This window comes from Anabas testudineus, chromosome 18 (genome assembly GCF_900324465.2).
Source record: "Anabas testudineus chromosome 18, fAnaTes1.2, whole genome shotgun sequence".
Lineage (NCBI taxonomy): Eukaryota > Metazoa > Chordata > Actinopteri > Anabantiformes > Anabantidae > Anabas > Anabas testudineus.
In genome coordinates, this window is record NC_046627.1 from 20,181,877 (window position 1) to 20,209,316 (window position 27,440).

Genomic DNA, 27,440 nt, shown 5'->3' on the forward strand with positions numbered 1-27,440 from the left:
ATCCAGTCCCAACGTTCACCAAACCACATGTAACAACATACTGAACAGATATTGCAATTTCTTTTTATTGCGATATTGAGTTACCTGACAAAATACAGTAATGTGTTTTTACACTGAAAAGAAATAGTGAGCTCTCACAATGAACACATGCTTCACGCACACGCACACACCACATTCGCAGAACCTTCACGGTAAATGAAAAAGCATGCAGTAACGTTCAGTAACACATCATAGTTCTCAAAAATGAACCTCTCCAGCCGATTAAAAACTCCAGATATGTCGAAAATCCATACTTAGGTTTGATATCTACCCAACAAATTGAACAATTAAAAGTTAGTTTTAAATACACAACGTGATAATTGATAATGACACTGATCGAACAGTCAGTTGATAGTGATGACTTGCAGCAGGCGTCACCAGAAGCTGGTGACTTTTCATTTACATTCTACCAGCAAACCGTGAGGTCCTGGTTTATTGGTGAGACTGTCCTCTCAGTCCAGGTTGTAACACAGAGTTATTTTACAGTACGGCCAAGAGAAACAGTAGAACTCAAAAGCAGTGGATCGAAACGTGAAATGAATGCAGTTCTGAAAGGATTCAACTCTGACGTGGAAAAGTGATTTGAATACATTCGCAAGTCATTCAGTAAATCTGTTGCAGGTTGTCTCAGTGTTTCAATGTGATGCTGTTTTTTATTCTCTCTCTCTCTCACATGGTTTAAAAACAGAGAGCTGATGTTTTTCTATCACTTCCCTCCCACTCACCCATTACTCCACCTGCCAAAAACACTTAATAGAATACCCGAGCAAGGAGGAGAGTCTGCGCCTTATCTCAAAAAAAGTACAAAAAAATTTGTCTCTGTGGGTGATTCTAAAAATAAACGGCTGATTTAAAGCGTCTTTTAAGCTTATAGACCCGATTCCTCTTCTAGTAAACACGAAATGGCCTCTCACTATCTGTTTTTGTCACTTTGGTATTGAGGTTTGGTCTTGGCTATAACACATCTCACCTTTTTTCGTCAAACTGTATTCCAGGAGTCACAGAAAGGTTCGTATCCCCAAAACCCTTTAACAACGGGCTTCCCATTCCAGCATCTGCAGACTTGTACACATAAAAGTGAAGTAATAAAATATCCAAGTGTCTTTCAGATTTAGCCCAGAAGTATACAGTAGAAGGGTTACATCACCACGGTGGACAATTTGTCATGTTGTGTGCGTACAGGAAGTGATTTTGTTTCCAGGCAACAGTAGTCTCACAGAATTTGTCTTTGGATTCGAGTCTTCCTCTTGTTTTAATGATGTAATGCCTTCATAGTATAAGTCTGGGTTCATGTTGCAAATAAAAACTAAATCCATTTATTACACATTTTTCCATGTCACAAATAGCACACTCCTTTACACTAGCAGCCACACTGTGTGGTACATAGTACAACTTTTGGTAACAGTCCCTATGTTGGTCCTGCTCTGCTCTGCATGTTGGTCCATTTAGGGAAGAGTTTAGGTCTGCTCCTAGTCTGGAGAAGGGCTGTAGTTTTTCACAACAAGTCCTGACCCACGACGAAACACAACACACCGCCGGAGAGAAAGAGACAGAACAAGAGAGAGAAAGAGAGAGAAAGCAAGAGCGACCATCCATCTCCTCCTCCTCCTCCTCCTCCTCCCGCCTTCCTCCATCCCTCCCACTCACTCCTCACACACTGACTCGCTCAGGTCCACGGCGCCACCTCTGGTGAGCCGCCTCATCTTGCTGAAGTCATGGTCGGTCCTCAGGTAGGAAAGCGAGGGGCCTCCCTCGCTGTGGCTGGCCAGGTCCTGGGGCTGGGCCTGAGGCGGCAGGGCCCTCATCTCACCGCCGCTGCGCCAATACAGGGTGTATTGCTGTGGGTCGGACACTCCGAATGTAGAGGCACACAGCTGTGCCAGGGCCTGGCTGGTCTCCCCAGCTCTCCACTGCAACGTCCGCACGGCGCTCCGCTCCCCGTCCTGGAACAGTATCCGAACGCACCTCTGCAGGGAGGGAGGGTGAGAAGAGAAGAAGAGAGAAAAAAGGAGTGAATATATACTGTATTCATGCAAAACAGAGGTCAAGAGGCTTATGGAGTGAGGGCAAAGGAGGGGGAGGAGAGAGAGATAGAGCCAGAGGAGGAGTAAGAGCTGTGCAAGCACACAGGGTGATAATCCAGTACATCAAATGAGCCGAAATGATGTTTGTAAAAGAAATTCTCTCTAAAACAAAGCTTCTGCTTCCCACACACACAACCAGCAGGTTCAAAAGCTTTGTATGAAAAGCATCTTCCTGAAATTGCTCTTTTCTCCGCTGCATATTACGGCTCCATTGAGAAACTCCCAGAATTAATCCACTAGAGAACGTCCACGTCCAAACTCTTTAAATATAATCCATTAAGCTCGCTCTACCTCTGTGTTCTGCTGAAGTTTTCCTTCTGTACTTCAATCCAAACAAAAACTTTCTGATGTTTCCAAAAGAAGAAAAAAGTGTACAATCACAGAACTAATGAGTCTGTCTCAACAATTGACACTCTTCAAACACTTACCGGCAATTGTGCTGTACCTAAGCTATTATATAATGTTAGATTCAACCACCTACAGACGCCCTCACAACTCTCTTTAAACCACACACACGCGATGAAAACATACTGAACTTAATCCATTTACCAAACATCCAACCTTGAGAAACCAGTGAGAATCTCTTCTTTGCCACACACACACACACACATAAATCACCCATCCTACCTGCACACACAACTACCTCCTCAACACAGTCACACACAGACACACAAGTGGCCACATTTCCTCAAAAAATAAAAAAAAAAAGAAAGGAAAAGGAAAACCCCCCCCAGCAATAAAAATCAACAGGTCTGCCATCATCAAAACTTACAGAGTCACTGAGCTCCTCGCTGTCCGTGTGCATATTGTGTTTGCCTGCTTCGATGGGTAGATGCAGCTCAATAAATTTCATGTTATCTGACCGCCCACTTCTTCATAGCACTTGGCTCACTGATCCCCGCCTGTGTCAGAGGAAAATCTGGCTGCCGGGTGAGTTAGATCGGCTATTTGAAGCCAGGAGAGGGACCACGTGATGAGACAGAAACGTTGTGGATGACAATGCCTTTTTTCCATGGCATCTGGTGGACCATTACACCAATCTGGGCCCCACCGAGTCATAATAGGAGAGTGTAGGTAAAAATCAGTGTGTGTGTGTGTGTGTGTGTGTGTGTTTGTGTGTGTGTGTTAGTGCATGCCCCATCCTAAGCCGGCAGCCCCAGATCAGAGGATTACCTGCAAAAAATGTCTAAAAACTAATCCCCTCAAATGAATTTGAAACTTGTTTGCATGCAAAAACATCTTCACCTTCTGCTTGACCTCTAGAAAAATCTAGTCTTGTCTTCAATGTTCCTGCAGCGGCAGCGATACATGAGCTCAACCCAAGCACCTGTGGGTCACTGTTGCTTGTTCTACTCCACCTGCCTTTGTCACAGATGTAGGACAATGTGATGGTGCCCAGAGTAAATCGCCATCAATATAATTACTGTAATGTCTGACCTCTCTCCTCTCTCTAGGTGGATTATCTACTTGTTTTTGTTACAGTTCCTGTGTTTTAGCGCCATTTCAAACACATTTAAAGGGATGTTTGAATTATAATGATTCTTACGAAAGTCTCTCGTAGAAAGTGAAAAAAACGCAAAGGAAAACCTTTAAATCTTGGCAAACTTTATTAAGACTTATCACAAATTTATCAACCACTTTTAAAAGATTACAGGTCTAACTGGTTGCTAACTAGCTAAAGCTTTATTTTGATGTAGACTAACATTACAGCAGCAAATATCTGTGACCTAGTTTTAGTAGTTGAGAGATTTAAAAATCAAGGTTATATTATAAACTTAGTGGCTTTCGTATCACGTAATTCTTTCAGCATCAGCTAACACATCCTTTTTTCTCTCCTCTGATAATACTCTTGTAACCACAAACAGTTATTCAGTCCATTTTGCAGTCAGTTGCAGTATGTCATTCACATGGCCCGGCAGAGAATTATTTCGCTGCATAATAAGCAGGAGCTCCTACACTTCACACAGGGCATCTGTGTGTGACAGCTATGAAGTCGATTACTACACTAACCCACACATAATGCTGCCAGTGTGTACTACTGCCATCAAAGACTTCGGTGGCTACCTGGTTCTGCTGGATCTCTTTTTGTCTCTGGGCTTCTCGGCTCCGTCTGCAGCTCCACTCCTTCAGCGTCTCCTGGGCCTCTGGCGTCAGGCAACCTGACATTGGCTGCTCCCTGTCCAGGCTCTGGATCAGACACAGGCTGGCATACACACTGGTCAGGTAGTAGCCACCTGGAAGTGAAACAAAAGTTGAAGACGTCTTCAGAGAGAGGGTGAGTTTAGTATCTGGAGTAAATATCATTGTTTTCAGACCTACTGTGGGTCTTAATTTGAAATTAGAATAGGTCATAGTCAATATGCATGTAGTAATAACTATACAGGTACAACACTTTAAAACATCATTAATCAATATATGCTTATCAGTACTGGATCAATATAAAAGGGGTCACTCATAGTGAATGAACGGCACTCAAAATTATCACCTGTAAATCCAAAAAGTGTCTTAGTGTATTGTTTTTTTTGTTTTTTTTTTATGATGAGCTACTGTTTTGGTTCACACTCACTCCTCTCATAAAACTCATTTCCAGCAGTAACAGTCATTTCTTCTCAGGAAGAAAAAAAAGCCCTGACACTGTGCACCACCTGCTCAGCGCCATCAGCAGACAGACACAGTTAGCGACCAGCTGGTGAACATAGTGAAACACTTCGCAGCTAAAAAGCCAAATATTTGCATCAGGAGTTGGAGGAGACCAAAAATGGAGCAAAAAGGTAAAACATACTGTACATTCACCATCATTTAACTGAATGTTATTTACTAGCCATGACCACAATAAAAAAAGGTTATGATAAATCAATGTTTACACCCCGCTGTCTGTAGGATTAAATAATAATGTGCTTGTTTCCTAAACTTTGTTATTGAAATCTTAACAAATTACTATATTTATCATTAAAAGTGTCTCATGTGAAGCTGTACATTGACTTGCTGGCTTAGGAGGCTCACATCATGTTGTTGTGTACAAACCTTATTACTAATACTATAATAAGCTGGTTCACTGTGATCCTCAACATCTACATGTAGCGGGTTGAGGCCGTACCTTCTCCTCCAAGCCAGGAGGGCTCCAGCAGCTCCATCATGTACTCCACCTCTATCAGGATGTGAGGCCTGTTACACTCCACAATCACATAAGACAACGACGGCAGGAAGTCGTCCCAGCTCACTTCCTGTCCTGCAAAGAAAGTAACAGGAGGACAGTATGAGGATTTTTACTGATATGCTGTAGGACTGTGTGGAAAATATTTGTCTCATCACTGAGAAAAAAGCTGTGGTTTGGACTCTTGTTTCATAGAATATTTTAGGTTTTAAAGGTTTAAATTGTACAAAACAAAACAAAACATTGTAACTGTGTATACCAGTCACGTTCACAAGTTTCTATTCTGTCTAGTGTAGTTAATGATTAATTAGATCTGCAAGGACATGATGCAGTTTAAATTTCCTGCCACCAGCAGCAGCAGGTCACACTGATATGCAGACAGGTCACGCTAAAGCTCACGCAGATAAAGAATGTCTGAAGTGTGGAGCTTTTAAAAGTGAAAAGGCACTCGTCTTTGCAAAGATGGTTGACCTTCATTCCTTTAAGAGGAAAGCTTTCAAACACCAACTACAGTATGTTTGCAAATGTTACAGCAAAAAAAAGATCAGTGCCATCGTTAAGTACATACTCCTAGAGAAAGATGGTTTTCTTTTTAAAATTAAATCTGTCTTAAAATCTCTAAAAACAACCATACGGTATATTTGGTCTCACCGTGTAAGGATCCCATGGCCTTATGGACACACTTGCACACTTGCAGCAGCAGCAGCACCTTGTCAATAGGTGAGTGCGTCCTCTGCATCAGGACCAGTTTCTGCTTCACCCTCTCCACCTCGCGACTGTCCGGGACACCTGTTCTCACGCCAAGCCGCTCCATGGCAGCGTCCCCTTTCAAACGGAGCATGTTCTGGGTCAGACGCTGGCTGGAGCCATCTTGATTGTGCAACGTCACCAGGGCTTTGTCCAGGTGGGACCTCAGAGGCCTGAGCACGCAGGAGAACATGGCCCGCTCCAGCGCCAGATCTGAGGACAGAGGGACAGACAGTTTTTGGAGACAGAATTGCTTGTGTTTTTAATCATCTGATCGTGGTTTGGTAGAGAAATGTGCAAACGTAGCTTGAGATGCTAACAAGCTGCTGCAAAAGCAGAGCAGAATTTTTTTATGATCTTAGGAATAAATGCTGGCAGCGCTGGTAAATTGCTAACCTGCTTATCAAACTGCCCAGCACTCTGGCTAAAGTGAGGGCTGGGTGGGATGAATTAGCACGATGGTACTAAACCTGGCAACCCTACTGTGAGATTAAAGCTCTGGGAATTTTTGCTCTGCTGTTGTTTGCACACTGTTGATGTTCACAAGGTGCTGTGAAGTTAGCTTGTTGGCAAACATTGGGTAAATAAGTTGCCAATGATTTTCTACAAAATCTAATGTGACTTGATCCAAGCAGAAGCAGAAGTCAGTATGAAAAGTAGCTGAAAATAACATTTCCTGTCCCACAACAGCATCACTTGTTATTAAGAAATCAAATTAGAGCCTACAGCTGAATGTGACCCTTATTTGTATAAAGCTAGAGTTGACCGCTTGCTTTTTTAAGCGACGTAAAAACTGTCATCGATGACTCATTACACATTACTCATCAAAAAAGGTATTTACATTATTTATTACTCCAAATCCTCCACACTAACTTTTGAATCGCCAAATCAATTTATCATGTAAAAATACAAATGAGGGCGGCACAGTGGTGCAGTCGTCAGCACTATCAGCAAAAAGGTCAGGTCCTTCTTGAATCCACTGGTCAGCCAGATGCTCCTCTGTTTGAGTTTGCATGTTCTTCTCGCGTCTGTGTGGGTTTACTCTAGTTACTCTCGATTCCTCCCACTGTCCAAAGACATGCAGTTAGGATAATTGGTGACTCTAAATTGCCCATAGGTGTGAATGTTTGTCTGTCTCTGTATGTATCAGGCCTGTGATAGACTGGTGACAGACTATACCCCGATCTCTCGTCCAATGACAGCTGGGATAGGCACAAGCACCCTCGTGACCCCTTAAGAGGAGAAGTGGGTAGGACTGGATGGATCGAAATACGAAATGAGTTTACAACCCCACTAATTTGTAGTGAGTTATGATTATCCAGCAGCTTGCCTATCGTCTGTGACTGCACACAGCGCTCCAGAAATCCCACCCTCAGCCATGCTGTTCACACGCCCGCTGACTCAATATAAAACTGGGTGACTTCAAAATGCAGATGTACATGTGCGACAAGATAACTGATGCCCCAATATCATACTAACGGGGCTGTGGTGTAGTTTAGTTTAACCTAAATTCCTCTCACTTGTAATCCCATTAATGTACCATGTCACTAAGTTGTGTTAGTGCTGTGTTGTGTTAGTGCTGGTCAGCATTGTGTTGCCTGCTAACCCACAATTCTTTGAGATTCACTTTCATCATAAAAACAGGTTGTTTAGTGACCTGTGGATCCCCACAGTTACCCTCCTGTCTCTGTACAGATAAATCATATGAGTAAATCATTAGAGAGGTGACAGTTCTGCATGTACATGCTAAGCTAGGCTAATCACTTCTTGGTTCTTTCTAAAGACGCTCATCAAACTGATATATCAGCATGGCACTGATCGCCGTACATTTGAACACCCTTATCAATACTTCCTAGCTCTTGAAATCCCAAATACTCTGAAAGGTATGGCTTTATTTTGGCCTGACATGAGTGATATGTGATGCACAAACCCGTGCTCATGTACAGTACACATGCACGCATGCTCTCACACGTGGAAGCACTCGCACTCAGTGGTTCTCCTGCAGTCAGTGGGCAGCCCTGACTAAGTGGGTAACAATTCTCCAGCGCACACTGTTTTCCACTCATCATCAATATCATCCTCTCCCTCCCTCCCTCATGCTTCTCTCCTGTATAATCCCCCAGCATAACCCCCCCAACCACCTTACTATATCATTTCTCTTTGTGATTAATCACTCACACCCTCCATCCTCTATTTCCTCTACCTCCCCTTCTACTCTCCTCAATCCCAGCATCCCTCTCTCTTTGGATGTAACAGAGTAACAGATTACATTGAATGTGATTACAGCCTTGTTAGTTACTGGCCAGTGCTAAAAAAGGGGACTTTTTCAGCTAATACTCATAGATCTGTACCTGATTACATTTTCAAAGTAACCTGCCTATTTCTATCCCTCCCTCCCACCTCCCCTGAATCGTGCTACTCTTCAAGTGAGCGTGGGACTGTGATATCTTTTTATGATAAACGAGGGGGAGAAAAAAATGCAAATGCCTCCCACCGACGCAATGCAAGATAAATCAGAATCAGAGCTCAGGAAGGAAGGCAGGGAGGAAGGAAGGCAGCGGCCGAACGCTCTCCCCGAAGCCTCTGCACTGCCAGGCAACCATCCATCATCACACATTTACACACAAACATGCACTCGGCCACACACAAAGGAGTCCAAAAAAGAAAAACCTACGCAAAGGACTGTGTCAAAGGATCTAAACTACAATCCTTCTACAGTAACACTCTGCAATGTCTTTACAATAATGAGAAGAATCACACTTTGAATGCGATGGATGGGAGTGCAGGCGTGTCGGGCAGGGTTTTCCTAATGCTGTTTTCTAAATACCAGAGACAATATGAGCTCCAGTGAATGAGGCTCTACCCCCCACGCAAACTACTTTGTGTTGACAGTGCCTTTCACTCGAGCCTTGGCAGCCCACCATTTATCAGAAAAGGCTGTCTGTTTCCATAGACCTGTGTCCTCTGGCACTGTGTCTATTGAATCAGTCTTTTCTAATAGTATGTTTTTTTATCTGTCTCCTCCTGTCCCCTGCTGCACTCACAGAAATTCATATGCATTTCCCCCTATTTGCATTGATCTGCAGACACAAGTACATTAATTACTAATTATTCATACATCCCTTGTAAGCCATTAACAATGACCACTTAACTTTCTTAACTTTTGTATCTCTGCAACTAACGTGACCAATGAGGATTTTCATTCCATGTCAGTACAGTTCATTTAGTTCATTCGGATGTTTTATTGGCTGCTCTCAAACTGTCCATGCCATATAAAAGACAAGTTAAAAGATAAGTTTATTATGTATGTGAGCCAAACTGCTTTTAAAATGTAGAAGTTTTGAACTGAGATCCAATGGGAAAAAATCTGACTACAAATTAGTTTTTCTTCTCTTGCTACTAAAAAAAATAAAAAAATAAAATAAAATAAAATAAAACATAAAAGCTTTATCCACAGTCCTTTGTTGTGGAGGCACACAGTGGTCAACTGGAAGTCACACCTCCCAGGTGTGAACATTGAAGCAGAGCAGTGTTGAAAAGGAACTGGCACATTCACTTTCCATTTTCTTTAACAAATGAAAGTAAATTGTCAGTTTGCATGAAGCATTCTAGCTGTTGCAACAGGGTTAACTCACCATTGCTTTACCGAGAAGATTTAAAGATGTTAAGTAATAATTTTGAAAGTTGTATTTAGCGGTTTTAATAATTGTTAGTAGATTAATAGTTAATTAATATTTAGTTCATAAGCTAGTGATGCCAACCTGTGTTTTTTGTTCAGTAGGAAAATTGCTATATTATATTTGCACTTACATCTTTTTTTATCTTCAACCTATATAATAAATTCCAAATTTGAGCGTTAATTGAGGTGGAAGTCAGCCACTAAGATTATTTCTGCTTGGGTTGAAATATTTATTCACTTTAAAATATTACCTAATCATATTTGAACAGAAGCTTTTTGAAAGTCATTAGTGTGTTTGAAACACATGCTCATGTGGGGCAGAGGATGGGCCCTCCATATGTTCATGTTCATGTTGTTTACTTAGATGTGATGAATATTGTGTATTGACACAAGTTTCTGCTTGTTTACCTTTCTCGCTCTCTGGCACCAAGGTTTCAATGGGAGGCTCCAGCTCTCCGCTGTCCAGTAAGCAGCACTTTGCCTGGGACAGAAAAAGCCGCAAACCCTGCAGCAGCTGCACAGATGTCACACGTGACGCGGAAGAGGACGAGGAAGAAGCTGAAGCCAGGGATTTGAGCACATCTCTCTGCTCCAGGAGAAAGTCCTGAACCATGCCTCCAAAGGTGGAGCGCCTGTCTCTGGACAACTCCTCCACCAGTCGCGTCAGCCGCTTGTCCGGAGCAAAGAAACACACAAACGCTTCGCTCATGCGGTGCATCCCACCGCGGCCTCGAGAGCGCATGAGTGGGGGGCGCTGGTAGGCGTGAACTTGGGTTTGGATCATGCTTTCTGAATCTGAATCTGAGTCATTGTCCTCGTCCATACTGCTGAAGGAGCTGCTGCTGTCGAGCTCGGCCAGGGAAGGTGCCGGGCGGCGTTCCAGACCCAGGACTGCCACCTCGATAGCTGGTTGTTCTGCTTGGGCTGACTGCTGTGGCTTTGGGGGCTCCTCCACCTTGGCAGATGTCTTGATTGGGAAAGAAGTGTTAATTATACAGCATCATCGCTTTTCTGATGTGTGACAAACATAATTGGTGGATGAATCACACTCTTAAAACTTAAACACTTAAAGACCCAGCTGCTTCCAGGAAGTTAGTGAATATGAAGCAGTTGGTGCACCTTTAAACTTACTCTTCAATCACTGCATGCAGTTTACAGAATAAGAATTTGACTGTGACTTCAAAAGATCTGAAAGACAAATTAAGATGCTAAAACATATTACTTGTGGCACATAGACAGACATCATATCCTCTTCCTCTGCAGAACCTGGTGACACAGCAGGAGTTCTCCTGAGGACCCCTGCCCCAGCATGGACTCTTCTCTGTGAGTTAGTGCCATCCTTCTGCAGCCTCTCTGACCCACTGGGCTGCTCCACTGATGAGGAAGGCGAGTAAGAGCCGACCCCCTCGAGGGACAGGTTCATGGAGGACTCGGAGAGCCGGAGCCGCATGCTGCGCTTGAAACGGTGCCGTTTATTGGAGGCACTGTGGTTTGTGAGCTGTGGCTGCTGTGGAAAAGCAGAAGAAACATTTTTCAAAGGTGATCAAGTGAAGAGCAAGGTGAAGAGTAGCTACATTAGCAACGATACTGAAGGATGGATTTGCAGCACTTGTATTGCATGTAAAATTCAATAAAGTGAACTTTACAAGAACTAAATGAAGGTTGACTGTTTTAAAACACAATCCACGTTTTTTTGTCTCTTGATGTTTTTCTATAATCCTGAAACATCAAGGTACGAGAAAAACTATTGCCAGAAGAGAATTCTTATCACTGTAAACCTGGTACAACTACACAACCTTTCTTACTTACCTTGCTAACTTCTAGCTGCAGGAAGAGCGGGTTGATGAAGCAGAGTTTGCCTTGTCTGCCTCTGGTCAGCAGGTTACATCGGTCCTCAGTCTTAGCCTGACTGCTGCTGGTGGATGCAAGTGGATCCACTGGTCCGTTTTGGATGTCTGAAGCACTTGGTGAGCTCCAGAAGTCTAGTGGGAGATCCAGGTAGTAGAAGAAAGGTATTTATCAAGGTTTATATTTGCTGGGATGTTGATTCATCAAACCCAAATCAAAACTATAAATCGTAAAATGCAGCATACAGACCTTAGATAAAGATCTGCAATTAGCTTCAGATTCATGTCATAATGTTATGTTAAACTGCAGCACATGAAACCTTTATTTTACTTCCTGTGCTAAGAGGAAAAGCATACAAAGCAAACCATCACAGAAGGTTACTGATTAGATCAAAACAAGTCTGTAGTCAGTGACACATACTGCATCTTTCTTGAGTCATTTTTAGCCATCATCAAGTCACACCTCGCTCTCTGTGTTACCGTGCAGCTATTATATTATTAGTTTACTGTGTCACGTGTGCAATATGTTACTTTTGTTTTCTCTCTGTGAACTTGTCCTCAAAATGTGTTTTATTTCCTTAGAGTTCATTTGCTGCTACTTCACAGAACTGTGTTTATCAAGGTCAGCATTATTTCTAAGATGTTTCAAGGCTGCTGGGAAATTAATTAAATGTGCTGATATTTGGTCACAAACTAAAGTACTGAATAAAGCAAACATTTGACTGGCTCATAATGTTTAACAAAAAGTCAGGGGATCATCAAACGTATTACTGCTTAGCCTCAAATTTTATGGTGATTCCTCCTTTAGATCATTCCTGCATCAATTGTCTTTGTCATGTGTTGCTAAGTTAAAACACAGGTACAGGAAATTTATTGAGGCTTTTTCAAGGCACGTGACAAAGCAAGTATCTACTCATGTTTGCGTGATAAGGACGAGGCCTACAGTGACTGTACCTTGTCCCATGTGAGAAATGGCCTCTAGCTGCCTGTGTGTTGTGGCTTTAGCAATGGCCTCTGGCAACTGCAGCGGGAAAGGCAACACATCCCTGCAAAACAAAATGAACAATAAAATAAATAAAACCAAGTCAGAGCAGTGGTCAGAGCAGTCAGCCTCTTACACACTAGACTGGGAAAATGATGGACTCGGCTTCATGCACAAAGGGTGCTGACATATTGAAGCAGGAATGGCTCTGGCCCAAACTGTTGCCACACAGTGCTATTAGTAATACCTATAGCAAGAAACTATAAGAAACCATGACCATGAAAAACAGTCCCAAACAAAAGCGTCCACATACTTTTCATTAACACAATACATTACCTGCTGATGCAGTAGAAGGCCACCAGTCGACACAAGTCAGGGAAGCTGAGTGCTGAGCTCTCCAAGGCGAATGCTGGTTATAGAACAGACAGAGTTTGATTGACAACTGTGTAGGCGTTTTGGAGACTTGTTTAAATTTAACAGGAAATAAGGCAGCAGCAAATAATTTGGAGCACCCATCCTCTGTCCCACATCTCTTCACTGCGTGAGTGCATGAACATCTCAAACATCTGAGAATATATGTGTGTATTTATAAGTGTTTCTGTAGCCGGTGGTGGGTAATACATGCTAACCCAGCTTGTTTCATACTCACTGGAGTCCTCCTCACAGATGAAGCACTCCTTAACAGAGGAGGCACTTCTGTCCGCTGTCACCCTCAAACACAGCACCTTCCTCTGGCTGGAGCTGCATTTACGCACCAGAAAGGTCTGAAAGCACCGACAACAACGAAGAAACAGGGATGTTATTGTCTTATTGCGCTTGGATTTCCAGGGTTAAACACAAATGGTTGCAAACTACAACATAAAAAATGCTAACTAAGATGCTTCTTTGCAACATTATATGTGCCGAAATAGCTCAGTTGTGAGAGCGTTAGACTGAAGATCTAAAGATCCCGGGTTTCAGCAGAAAGTGTGAACCTGTCTTTTAGATCAGCTGTCCTGTGTTGTGGACAAGAATATCAATATCATGCTCATGTCTGTGAGTTAAGGACAGAGCAAGAGCCTGGATGCAGTTAGCATAGCTTAGCTAAAAGAGTGGAAGTAAAGGAAAACAGTCGTCTTTGTGTGTTATAGTATTCAAGCCTCCTTAAAACCGCTATTATTTTTACATTTCTGTTTGTTGTTTGTGTATTTAAATAAGATACCATTTGTTAATTGTGAACTTTAATGGTATTGCTAAGCTAATTATGTGAACTGGAAAGGACGTTAGCTTAGCCCAAGTTTTATGTTAAGCTAATTTAATCCCCTCTGGCTTCAACTCTGTACCAAATGCACAAAATATCTCTTATGTCACTTTCAGACAGACAATTACTAATTTTTAAAACATGAAAAATGTACTGAACAACTAAGGTTAGGCTATAAATCTTAGCTATCTCTGTGCCGTCAGTGGAAATCTATAATTGTTGAATGGATCATAAATAATTACTGTTTTATCACTGTTAAAACTATACTCATTTTAAATATTCTTAATTACATTCCCTAAAATGTTGAACTAGTCATTTGTATGTGTTTGATCAAGATGAATAAAAGCGCCACATTTGGCAACATGAACTTTTTGCGTCAATTTTAAATGATAAGCTAAATCCCACCATTGTATGGGGGAAATTAGTACCTAAAATAAATGATTTTCAAAAAATGCAACTGAAACATTATAATTAATATGATGAACTGGTCCTCACCCCCACAGGCTCTCTGAGCAGGATGTACAGGGCAGAGTCCTGGTTGAGTGACAGCTGCAGCCACACAGGATGTGTGAGCAGCAGACGATCCAAGACGCTGAAGGCACGCTGGGAGCCTGGCTGGGTACTGCCCACCCCCTGCATCTGAAACGCAGGATTTATTGGAGGAAAAGGTATTTATTACAGTTCTCAGCAAATAACTATTACTTTCACTAAATAGTTCTTCTTGTGTTTGTCATCACTGTGCTCCCATAGAAGTAAACAAAAGAGCAAGAGGACATGTTTGACATGATAAACATCCGTAGTTCATCTCAGCTTTTTACTGGTAGCACTAAGCTCATCTACTGTACACTTGATCATCAGCATGGCCAGACGTACTGGTTACGATACCCGCAGGATCAGCTCCCAGTGCAAAGTGTACCATATCTACCCCAGTTCCTAGTACAGGGACAGGTACAGCAGAACACAGTAACTTTATTGTTTGCTCAGAGATCAACCAATACTCATGTGCTGGACCAATATTAGTCCTGTTTGTGTTTTATTTTGTGTTGTTGTCCCTCTGTGAGCAAAGTGCAAACTAAATATTGAAACGATAAACTTTAGGAAATTAGCTGACCGGTAAACCTCAAGTATCAAGGCTGAGTGCATCACCACAAGAGAGAAGTGCTTCACATTCATCTCTTTTGAGTTTCAGCCTCTCAGCTGGTTTACCTTGCCCTACAGTACTGAATATGAGAGTAAATGCTGAATGCAGCCACTGTTGAAAGATTTCCAAACCCCATGTTTAAATATTGTTCAGCAGATAAAGAAGAAAAAAAAAGTGGCATGAGAACGAATATAACAAACCTTTTAGAAACTTCAGTTCAAGGTTTCTAAACATTTTATAGCAGCTTTACGTCCTTCTGTTGATTCTATAATCTGCCAAAGTGTTGCTGTGCGTTTCAGTGTGTTGCTCTCAATGCTGTACACCTCTCCTCCTTCTGTCTTCACTACAACACAAAACTCAACATATTTCCACAGAATTATTGTGTTTGATGTTGCACTTTCGCCATTTAAACACCCGTAAATGTACTTAAATCAACATCAATCAGGTTGAACGGTGTGTTTTCCTTAGCTTGGTCCCTTTAATGTTAACATTCAATCACACATTTACTCTCTCTCTCTCTCTCTTTCTCTCTCTGTCTCTATTGCTCTCTCTCCCTCTCAGTTTGGCTTACTGCTGGATGTCACACTGTGTGGGCTGCCGGCGAACGCTTGCGAGCGTAGCAGCAGATGGTTGCCATGGCAACCCGGGCCTACACATCCTACCAGGCATTCCCACTCAGTGAAACACCCTTTCTCTGACAAGTTGGAGATGAGAGTGCACGCACGAGCACGCAAACACACAGACATGCACGCACGCTTGTGCACGGTGCGCACAAACACTATCTTTAAGGGTTGATAAGTGTTTGGTGGTGCAGAGGTGATGTATTTCTAGGCAGCTTTTTTTTTTTTTTTTTTTTTTTACGTAACTTCACTTTTTCTCAAAAAGAAAATGATGCCATTAATAATCAGTATTATTTTAGTCACCTTCTCCCTCACATCACAGAGCTAAAGTTCATTTCTGAGCTATGACTGTGCTGCTGTGAAGTCAGATGCAGCCACCAGTTTCAGTGGTATTACTGGAAATTGTGAATATTGTTTTGAGTCAGTTCCACATTGGAAATGTTCACATTTTTTATCACCTCCTGACACCTGCTGCTTAAGTATTCACTCCTCTTGGGGAAAGCAATTATGATTTATAAGACCGTTAACAGTGGATGATGATTGGCATTAGAGGGGTTAGGAATCATATGCTGGAGATATCAATAAAAGGAGGGGGTCAGTATCTTATAAAGTCACCAGTTTGTGATGAAAGCTGCAAGACTTTCTTACTCCTCATCTTTCAGATTTCTCTTGTACAAGTGAAACATACTGTGAAGCATGTAAACGCAATCACAATGTTGTTTATCCAAGTATCCCATTATTTTCTGTAATAAACATTTAAACCAATTCATATAAGCTACATGTTATTATTATAGAATATAGTTCTGTAACACTTCTAGCACCTTCTACAAGGATCGATGATCATGCTGACATTTGGTCTGACACACAGAGCTCTGTAAGACGGGGGATTTCACATTAGCTTACATAGGTACTGTTGATAAAATCAGCTAATTTAAAGTTTATTTAAACAAAAGTCTGCTTTTTGTTTGGTACTGTGTGAAATTGAAGACCCATTGTTTCAGACTTACAGTGAATTTCAAGTGGGAAATCTGCTGCTGTTATTTTTATAAACTGCACATGTGCTGTGTGAGACCAGACAGATTGTACCATCAGTAATTAGGGAGGGTGTGGCTCATCCAACAGCCATTTGCAAATAAATCAAGCACAAACAGATTTACTTTCTGCGAAAAATAAACTTCCTTACTATTCCTTACTTCAAAACTGATGCGCTTCACATCAGCACTGCAAGTCAACAAGCATCATCATCTTCAAATAAGGTGTCAAACGTGTGTTAGGAGTCAGATACGCTTGATTTGAAGGTGTGCTTTAAAACATAAACTGTGTGTGTGTGTTGATGAGTGGGCTTGCATCGTCACCGTATCGTATATCTGGAGTCAACCACCACGCACATCCACAGTCCAATGACCCAACCACACACACAACCACACAAGGCTATAAGGCAAGAAGTGAGAGAGGAAAAATGAACAGAGCGCAAGACCCAAGTGTTTCGCTAGCCATTTCCAGGTCCGCCTTACATAAAATGCAATGCTGCCCACACAGAGAGAGACTTATGTAATTCCCTCAGAGAAGGAGAGACACACAGAGAGGGAAAAAACAGAGGAGAAAGATAAAAGATGAAATGATGAAAAGAGAAGAGAAAAGCCGGGACTGAAATTAAAGCTGGCCAAGGGAACCACAACTTCATGGGGCCTGCAGCGTTGCAGTTCCAGCCGTCAGACTGGAAATGTAATAAGCAGAAAAAGACGCATACTGTATATCTAACACGGTGTTTTTGCACCTGAGGGCTGCAGCAGTAGACAGGATCTAGCAGGGTAGACCAGCAAGTCTGATGCTGCTGGATGCACTGAGCACTTAACAAGGAAAAGATGAAGGGACGGTTAAAGCAAAACTCGACTGAAGGGGGTCAGAGAGAGAGAGGAAGGTGGCGGGAAAAGAGTGCAGAGCCCATGATGGGAATCTGTGGGGAGTTGTAGAGGAAAGTGGACTTGTGGTTGTTAATGAGAGCATTTTAGAGACGGAGCATGAGATTTTACTGTGCAAATGTTGACTGACGGACAAGAGAAAACCTAACTAGTTTACACCTTTCTGCAGAGACGAGTTGGACAGAGATCTGAACATAACAGCAACAATGGACAGAAGGACTGACCGATTGTGGCTGGCTGAGTAAATGATGATGGAGCGGTGGAGTGACTCAAACACTTACAAAACACTTTCAACAGAATCGAGAAAACACAGCAGGTGCTATAGGTATCAGTGTTTCACTCCATTTCTTGTCAGTTTTATTTGGATTGTGAGGGCACAGGTACAAATAAACCCTTGATTCTGTACACCTGACGAACATCACCGCCTGTCACACATCATTTATCTGCTAATGATATACATGTGATACTTGATTAGTTGGTCAAACCGACAGCGTTCAGGGCTTGAGGTACCAAAGTTACGTCATTCTAAATGTAAGGGAATAAAAAGATAACAAAAGGAGAGGATTTCAACTCTTTAGAGAACATTGTAGGATGACAGAAATCGCGGACAGTGAGCAGCTGCACCGTGAGAAGCTTAGTCTGATGCAGATGGTCAACGTCATAGTGTCCAGATTTGCCCGCCTCCGGAGCAGTGTCCTCTCAGGCTGCACAGAAGCACAGTGGCGCCCCCAAGGGATCAGTGGTTTCAACCTTGTCTCTGTGCCACCTCCAGATGTTTCTTCTAATAACAGCTTTCCAAGTTATGGATTAGTGGGACAGAAGAAGAAGAGTTTAGGAGCCTGGTGAAATCCAGAGCTCGATGTTCAGTGTCTACAATATGAAGAAGGCTGCAGAGAAAGAAACCGCTATAAAACACACAGAGCATTTCACAAAAGCCCATCAGCCACATTTTTAAGTGCAAGAAACAACCATCTATGTCGCTTGTTTTCTCATCATCATTTGTAAAGCATCAAGAAAAAATCTTCTGCATATAAAACAATAGAAACCATTCAGTATATTCTTACATTAACTCCAACTTTTAAATTTTTATAGGATACCAAACTAGACAGAAACTACTGGCAGCTTGAAAGGTAAAAAAGAGACAAAAGAACAACACAAAAAACAAGATTAGGATAGATTGAAATTAAACAATAAACATGTGGAAACAGTCCTTTAAGTTATAAAAGTTAAAAAATTCCCACAGGTACAATTAGGTAATTTCTACCTCACCTACCTTCTATTTCTATAAGTGATTTCCTACATTTCCCAGCATGCATTACATCAGCCTCCAGAGAACCAACATAAGCTTGTGTTCATCTGAGTTTTTTACTAAGAGGGATATAAAGAGAGAGAGAATTTCATATCTGCCTTTTCTGGGACAATGCAGATAGTTTGTTAAAAAATCTATAAATTTAATACGTTCTGATGTTTATGGCTTCATCAGTTCTCATAATGTGGATTTTTGGTGAAATGAAAGAAATCTCAGAGATAAATCATCCGTACTGTACACAACATTTTGCCAGTTATCCACTAGAAAAAGAAAAAAAACAACACAAAACATAACAAAATAAGTTGAGAGAGACAGTTCCAGAGACTCCTGAGACAGCAGCAGAGGGAGCATGAGGAGGAAACCGAATCCTTGACAACATTTCCACCCCCTCGGCACTGAGCTGCTGCAGCTACAGTACACACCATTTCCAGCCTCTGCCTCATCATCGAAGGTGCAACACAGAGTCTTCACAACTGTCTGGATACATTTTTGCACCAGCGTAACCTCCAGCCAATAAACATGTAATGATAGTGAGACTGAAAACAGACAGCGATGTTGTGCACTTTGTTCAGTGTCACATCCTACATACGCTATTTCCATCTGGAGAGTTTGATAAGCAGGCAGCTAGAAAAACCTGTCAGTCCACAATTCACTTATTCAGAATATGTTTTGCTCTCTGATTTGATGTTTTTATATGCTTTCATTAACTATCAGTCTATTTTGTCCTCATTTTACTTTTTGCATTAAATTCAGGAGGCTGCACACGTTTTAATGTTTGCATTTGTAATGCATTCAAACCATTACACTGAAGGAAATAATAACAATTCATATTTAATCAAGCTCTCACCTCTTATTATCATATAAATGAGCAACACACACATACTGGTGGAAGGAAACTTACTAAAACTTTACCAGTCCAGTCCCAAAATAAGTGTCCATGCATACTGTCACTGCTGGAGTCTCTAACTTTCTCCAAACTGTCGCTCTGCAGTGGCAACAGGCAACTGAAATAATTTCTGAAATACAGCAATGACGTCAGAGTTGGTGCAGAAGCTTGGTGTTTGCTCAAATTAGCAACTGAAACAAACTTAAGCTTACACTTTCTTAGCCTTGACAGCTGTACAGCAACACGTTGAACATATCTCAGCAGTGCGCACAGAGACTCTCAATCATGGTTTTGTGTTTTACAATTCTCCACCATAAAGAACCAAAAGTTGCTTTTTCACAACAGGAACTTATCAACCTGTAACCTAGAGTTTCCTATACATACCTGTGGGGCACAGGTGCTTTTTCATCATATAAACATCGTTCTACATGCGATAAGGGTCCCATTCTGTAGATAAACAAGTTGTCTGGATCAGATTGCTGATGATTTCAACTTGAGACTGGATGTTTTACTTTTTTTTTTGCTGCTTTAAAAGTGTGCAAATCTGGAACTGCTGCCATAGCAACAAGTCATTAGGTCCAGACCTACATCAGATTCAAGATAACTAAAGGTTTCAAAAAGCTTGTCAGCCAACAACATGCACTGGGTAACATACTGTAAGGCATGAAAATGTAATGTGAAGGTAAGACACTGATATCGTCATCACAGTTCAATTACCTGCTCCTATAATGATGATTTGGCACAGTAGGAAAGATCCAGCTCAGATTTAGACATAAAGCCAACTCAAAGATGCTGAATGTTAAAAGTCAGAAGGGAACAGAGGTGTAGATGCACAACCTGAGGAACACGTTTAGGTCTGGATCAGTAAGTTACTCCAGTAGAAAAAGTCAAAACATCCTAACGTCTCTTCTGACTGAACTCTACCAACCAGCTGTAACAAAGCCTATTTCTCAGCCGTACTAGCTTTAGGGCTTTCTAATATGTAGCTTTCTGTGATGTTAATGATTCAGCATTCCTCCCTTCAAACACAACAGGATCATGGTGGGCAGAGCTACAATGCTAGAGTGGAATTTGGCATCTGGTGCCGCCATAGCTGGAGAACAGTAGTGAGCTGGAAAACAGCTCATGGATTTGTTTCAATGCCAGTTCCCTGGCAATCTCATGGTGATGACAACACTCAAGTAATTTACTGAGCTCAGCAAGAAGTAGCACCATAACAACACAAATCTCTACATAGACAGTCACAAGAACTGTCTGGTTTCCTAATAATCCTAATAAATATTATTATTTCTAAAATCCTGGTTAAAAGAAATGGAAAAACACTCATTTGCCTTTATACAGAGAATTAGAGTCCACCAACATTTAGCTTACCTTAGCTGCTATGACTAAAAGCAAACTGAAACAGTTAACCCGACTCTACCAGCAATTCAAAAACAGATTTATATACATGTATATAAATGTACCGTGTCTCGTATCTTATCAGAGGTAACAATTTTGAACTATGTGCCCTCATAACAGCTGGATTCAGCCGAACTTTGTCGAGTTCAGTTGTTGATGTGGTGTTGCTAGGCAACCGGCAGATGTGTTAAACAGGATTAACACAATGTTGTTCAGGAAATAATCACAACTCTTCACATCCAACTGAACAAGCTGAAAATATTGCAGTAATAGGAGAGAGAAGAGAGGACAAAGCTTCACCAACATGGAAAATAAAAGTTGGCCAGACATTAAAGGACAGAGATTGTTTCCTCGCAAATGGACTGCGAACTTTCTCAAAAATAGAAATGGAAACAACTGTGCACTTATTATTCATCTCTATTCATCATGTTTGACGCCAACCACAAGCATCAGTCTTTAGAATCTCTCATTTGCACATGAGTGACCATGACGGTGGCTAAGTATAGCCAGCACCCCATCACCGCATGCGTAGGATGACTAATGGAACAACATAATTGCAGTGGGCTATAAGTATCCGCAGGGGGCAACAGTGGGCACGGGGGCCTGCTGACTGATGACAGGTGTCCGTTTTAATGCCTGCTGCAAAAATGCTGCAGCAAGTTACCCGAGGCCAGTGACAAGGAAGTGAGAGCTCTGTGTTAATGTGCATGCGTTAATGTGTTTGTGTGTGCACGAGTGTGACGAAGTTGTACAAAGGCATTAGTATGAGTCAGAAGCAACACTTGGGCTGTAGGAGAGAAGAAGGACTGTTAGCATAACTGTGAATATTCATAATTTTAGAAGCATATCGGTTAACTGGTGCCGTGATTCAGAAGGGGCATTATCACAAATAGTTGTCAGACCAGTGGTGCGTGTATGTGTGAGTATAAAAGAGAAAAAGAAAAGCCACAGACTATCCATCATGATGTTTTGTCACATATTTTTTTATTGTCCCAAAATGTCTTCTCCAATTTTTCTCTCCACTGAATTAAACTGAATCAACTCTTTGAGAAAAACTGTATTTGACAATGCAGCACTTTGTGTAATAATATCCTTTGCCTTATACGTGTGATCATTTTGACACAAGATTCAATCAGAGATGCTCTAAAGTGAAATTAGAGGCTGTTGAGGTTTTGCCGCCACCAAAGTGAGCAAATTACAACAGTGATTAAATGTGTTAATAACATTATAGTATACTAACAAGAAGTGATTTGGATAAATACCAATACTGAATTAAGCCTAACAATGGTTTTGGTTATAATATCCTTAGTTATTTTTTCTACAATAAGCCAACAAATCTTATATTACATGTAAATTACTTCTATTTTAATTGTGCACATCAACTAAATTACTTGTAGAGATTGTAAAGGAAGCCACATTTGAATATTTCTCACATTGGTGTCACCATCTGGTAAAAACTTCAATGCACAGAATTTCACCATCTGTGAAACACTACTGTAGGGAACCATGGTGGAAATGGAAATATATTATGACATCTTGCTATAATCATTATTGCAGGAAGGAAGTCACTCAGTTCCCCTTAGTAAGTTTGTTGAGTAACCTTCCACCAACTGTTTTGATTTGGTCGTTGTCTCTGTTACTGCCCCGTGTTTCCTAATGTTGCTTCTTCTCAGACTCCTGATTTATGACAATGACATAAATAACCTCACTGCTTTCACTTTATTTAACTTGTCCATCTGCTCCAGTCACCTGTCTGTCCCCGCCCACTCACACACCTGTTCTCAGTCCTCCTCTACTTTCAGTGCTAAAGCTACACCACCTGGTACACCACCCAGCCAGCCACCCGAATAGCAAAGTTAGTGACTTGCTGTTGATGATATTGGAGCATTTAGCAGATTAAGAGCTAGATGTTTCCTTCAGGTGTTGATAGAGACCTAGACCTGGACCTGGACCTGGACCTAGAGCTAAAACAGAGTGAATATTGTATTTGTAAAAACACGGAGGTCTGCTACGGTCTTCACCACATAAACAGTGATTAACACTTTTCCCTTGATGCCATTTGAATTTACTGACGCTCCCACATCAAAGGACATTAAAACTGTATTTAATAGTTTCACACAGTTGACAATGTCAAGGTATACACGTAGTGGAGTAAAAGTACAATATGTCCTTCTGAAATAGCTGAGTAGAAGTTTAATGTAGCATAAAAAGAAAATAACCAGGTCGAGTACAAGTACCTCAAGATGGTGACCTACTACTACAGTACCTGAGTAAAAGTATTTGGTTACCGCCTGACACTGTGGTTAACTTGTTTCTGGCAGACATCTTTCTCTGGATTGTCACATTAATTAAATTAGACCTGTTTCAGTACTTTTAAATGTTGCTGTTAAAAACAGAAAGGGATGGGAGGAGGCTAGGACACAACCCCAGTTTTAATTAATGGGACGATAAATGATGAATCCTAGAAATCCTGTTAACTGGTGACTGGTTCACATTTTAAAGGTCCCACACACACCTACACGTTTTTTTGTATTTATTCTGGTGAATTAGGTTGAAGCTGAGTGGAGTTATACTGGCAATAATGGCATTTAACAAACCTATACTCTCTAAGTAATGTAGCGTGTCCCGATTTAAAAGCTGCAATAAAGCTGGACTGGGAAGGTCAGAAAAGGTCTAATAGATGCTGTACCTAACAGTTTCTATATATTTGTGTTGGTCAGTGGTGAATGTTTAGTTGATGTTTAGTGAATATTTTAATTAAATGAGTCCTTGGTTTTCTTCCTCACCAAGCTTTTTGGAAAAGGCTGCATTCATCCATCTGAACAGGTCATTCAGTGTGAGTTTTTATATCTAATAAAGATGATGATGATGGTGATGGTGATGATGAATGCACAACTGACTCCCTCCACTTGTCTCCTGTGAAAATGGAAAACCAACCTTTTCCAAGACGCTGTCACTTGCTGCTGTCATTTGTCGGAACAACTGGAATAATTTCACCACTCCGTCAGATGTTTCACACTTGTTTCAATTAAAAAACAAAATGGATGCTGAAGACCAGCTTGATCGCTTGGCAACATTGGCCGTGTAAGGAAAAAGATAATTAAGCACGCTAAGTATTTCTTAGGCTTTCAGTCACAGCTGCAGTAATCCAAATTCATGCTATTTGAATTTGCGCTGGAATAAAAGGGGTTTTTAACATTACATATCCTGCTTTTTCTTTTGCATTTTGACCTGTGGATGACTGTGTGATTCACAGTGTGACTAATGATGGACCTGCACGCAGTGCACTTCATACAAAATGTTATTTTTGTAAAGGACTGTTAGGTAATGTCAGGGATTTTCAATAAGTAGGTGTGAATTATACCTGTGGACAACATACAGCTGGTTTGTGTTTTGTTTTAAGTGGAAATTTTAAATTCAGGGGTGACAGAGTTTTCCCTGAATTTTGGGAGCATTTCCAGTTTAACATCCTTTCCAGGAGTTATTAAGTTATGAATCTGGTTCCTCTCATTCAAATAAGATAAATTAAAACCACAGAACAGTGAGTTAATAAACTACTTATTTCGAATAATGGGATGTAAAAACGTTCATCATGTATATAGAAGTGTGCGCATCCTTCTACACATGTAACATGTGCTTTCTTTAACTTTCCAAACCTTCTCCAGGCTTTTCTACATGCTCATATGAATCTCACCAGCAGTTTTGACAATGACAGAGAGGGAGCGCTTTCATCCTCCACTTTCAAATTGTGTTAGAGTGACCACAAGAGGACGAAAGCCTGCATTAATACTGAGCTCTGTGAAGCGGACCGGGGAGGGAGGATGTCACGTCAGACCCCTTTGTGGTCTAGTTGTCCTCTGCTGCCACCGACAAACGTTTCTCAGAGCGTGTCAGAAAGGGATGTTCGACTCCAGTCGGTCAAAACAAAGCTCAGGTGTGTTGGGTTAAACTGGTCACGTGTGTTTTGTTGACGGCTGACACATTTAAGTGGCTACAATAAATCAGTGTTGACTATAACCCTCAGAAAAACATAGATCTGTTTGTCTAATATGTGACTGTTACCTCCTCATAACTAAACTTCATAGAGACACGTCTACTGATTAAGTCCTAACGCCATAAAGTGAGCTGGGTGGAAATCTTAGGATTTGGATTTGTCGTTTTTTTTTTTTTTTTTTCTAATTTGAACTTAGGCACATCTCAATGATGCCAGCAACCAAACAGAACACTTCGCAGTAATGAGTTTTCCTCGTGTGCCAGCCATCAATTTATCTGCCAGATCTTTCAAAATGGTGCAATGGGCACTCGCTTCGGGAATGAAACCCGGGTTCGGTTTTCTATAGTGTGCTGCATGATGATGACATAATTCCTGAGCGGCGATGGGGGAAGCCTGCCATATACATGAGTCAGGTTACTGTAAAGTGTCTGTCTGCACACCTCTTCCAGCACTGAGGACAGACTGCTCAGCAAAGGACTGAACTCTGTCCAACAGCTCTGAGCGTCATGCTCGGGCACTCTGCGATCACACTCCCTCCTACACAACACAGGGCAGAATGCAGCCCCCCTACACACACACATAAATATATACACACATTTGGTCATGCCACCTTCAAAATTAACATGTCATTCCACACTCAACAATCACAGACTTCATGTGAATAAGCTACATAATCACAGTGAGGACCTGTAAAGCAATCAGTCCCTCGGGCTCAGGGGGGGCCTCATCTGCATCAAAATAAAAAATAAAAAAAAACAACCAAACCCCAAAATCAGCAGTCATGTAAAGTCACAAAACACCACTTACAGTAATGCGCCTCTCAGAATTAACGAGCAAAACAACAGCAAGGAAGTGGGAACATCACATCTACTCCTACACATGCAGGCAGGATGGCACTTCAGTTTTAAAGTTATGTAACAGTCCAATGGTGTGAGATTACATTCACTTTGCCCTCAGAGGGGAGACGAGAGATCAGGATACTTCAAAACTAAAAGTCTGAGTGGCTAATTGAGCACTGCTCTGGCTCATAGAGGTGGATGCACAGGTGGGTAAACAACATTAGTTCAGCCTAAAGCTGCAAAAAAAAAAAAAAAAAAAGCAGATTTGGAGTGATGTGAATGATCTCTCATGGGTGCTGAATTTGATTAGGATGAAACATCAGCTGCAGGGGAAAAAAAAAACTGAAGTTGTGCCAGTGCCAGCAACTTTTGGGGCTTTTTGTTTCCTCTAAACAAAAAAATAAAACTGAGATCACAGCACTCAGATGTTTTCAAAAGCTGTCAGTCCACACAGAAAGACTGTGTCTGTGGCAATAATTACTATATTCCTGTTGCGTCTCAAAATGCCACTGTGAAGCAACCCGCAACTCTTTAATCACAAACAGGGAACTTCTCTCTCGACTCATTAAATCAGTAACAGTGTTGGCCTCAGACAGGCTGCACCGCTGCTCATGCGTCATTACCATAGATGTATTATTGTCCCGCACGCTACTTGATTAATTGGCGGGGACGCATATGCGTGAATCACTGAGCAGCATTGTTTACCAAGACGTCCCCTGCTGACCGGAAACTACGCTAAACAACAAACGCCAACGCGCTTTGAACTTGGAAAAAGAGAAAGAAAGAAAGAAAGAAAGACAGAAAGACAGACACCTTCAAAGGGAGGAGAAAATATGAATATTACAGATGCTGATCCTGCAGCCAACCTGCCTGCGGAACTCCCGCTGCATGTTTCACCTCACAGCCTATGTCTTTTTAAAAGCATGCACTCGCTTTGTCTAATCCAAAAATAAGAACTTACCTTGTCTGTGAAGGTGGGAACAGGTGCTGCGTGGCGCTGTGCGTGGTCCGCTGGACTAATGAGGCGTCCGAGAGCGCGTAATGGTTGTGTGTGAAGACGGTGCTGAGCCTCGGAGTCCGAGCACCATGCTGTGGGAACACGGGCTCGTCAAGAAAATGCGCACAACACTGGTGACAAGGCGGAGGAGCGCATTTTTAATTCTGTCTGAGCATCTGAAGTGATACACAGTCACAGTAGAGACACTGTGTGTGTGTGTGTGTGTGTGTGTGTGTGTGTGCCCCCCCCTCCCCTCCTGCCTCCCTGACTCTGACACACACACAGACACACTAAAAATCAAACCAAACCACATAATGACACTGAAAAAAGTCCCACTTCAATCAATAAGATCACTTTATTTAGACAAATCTTATTAAAGGAGGGGAGTTGAACTGTAAATATGGGAGGAAAACTTTATCAGGAATCTTATCAAGTATAAAACCACACATTATGATGACATTAGAAATATTACGCAGCCCCTCTGAGAGCTTCTCAAAGCCCCTACAGTCACTAACACACCCAGTCATCAGTCTCTTTGTTCAAACATGCTCCATCACATAAC

General features: G+C 41.6%; 1 protein-coding gene across 2 annotated transcripts; it reads right to left on the reverse strand.

Moving 5' to 3' along the window:
* Positions 1-76: 76 nt before the first annotated feature.
* si:ch211-168d1.3 (ras and Rab interactor 2) lies at positions 77-27,075 on the reverse strand. 2 transcript variants are annotated; one of them, XM_026353554.1, is made up of 12 exons: positions 26,843-27,075; positions 14,268-14,411; positions 13,182-13,296; positions 12,869-12,941; positions 12,505-12,596; positions 11,513-11,685; positions 10,926-11,210; positions 10,112-10,670; positions 5,929-6,237; positions 5,221-5,352; positions 4,188-4,357; positions 77-2,006 (listed from the first exon to the last, which is right to left on the reverse strand). In XM_026353554.1, the coding sequence occupies exons 2-12, from the start codon at positions 14,409-14,411 to the stop codon at positions 1,683-1,685; spliced, it is 2,376 nt and encodes a 791-aa protein (XP_026209339.1). In that variant the 5' UTR covers positions 26,843-27,075; the 3' UTR covers positions 77-1,682. The 2 variants fall into 2 exon arrangements, with proteins under 2 accessions (XP_026209339.1, XP_026209338.1); XM_026353553.1 differs by lacking the exon at positions 26,843-27,075 and adding an exon at positions 19,666-19,740.
* Positions 27,076-27,440: the final 365 nt, after the last annotated feature.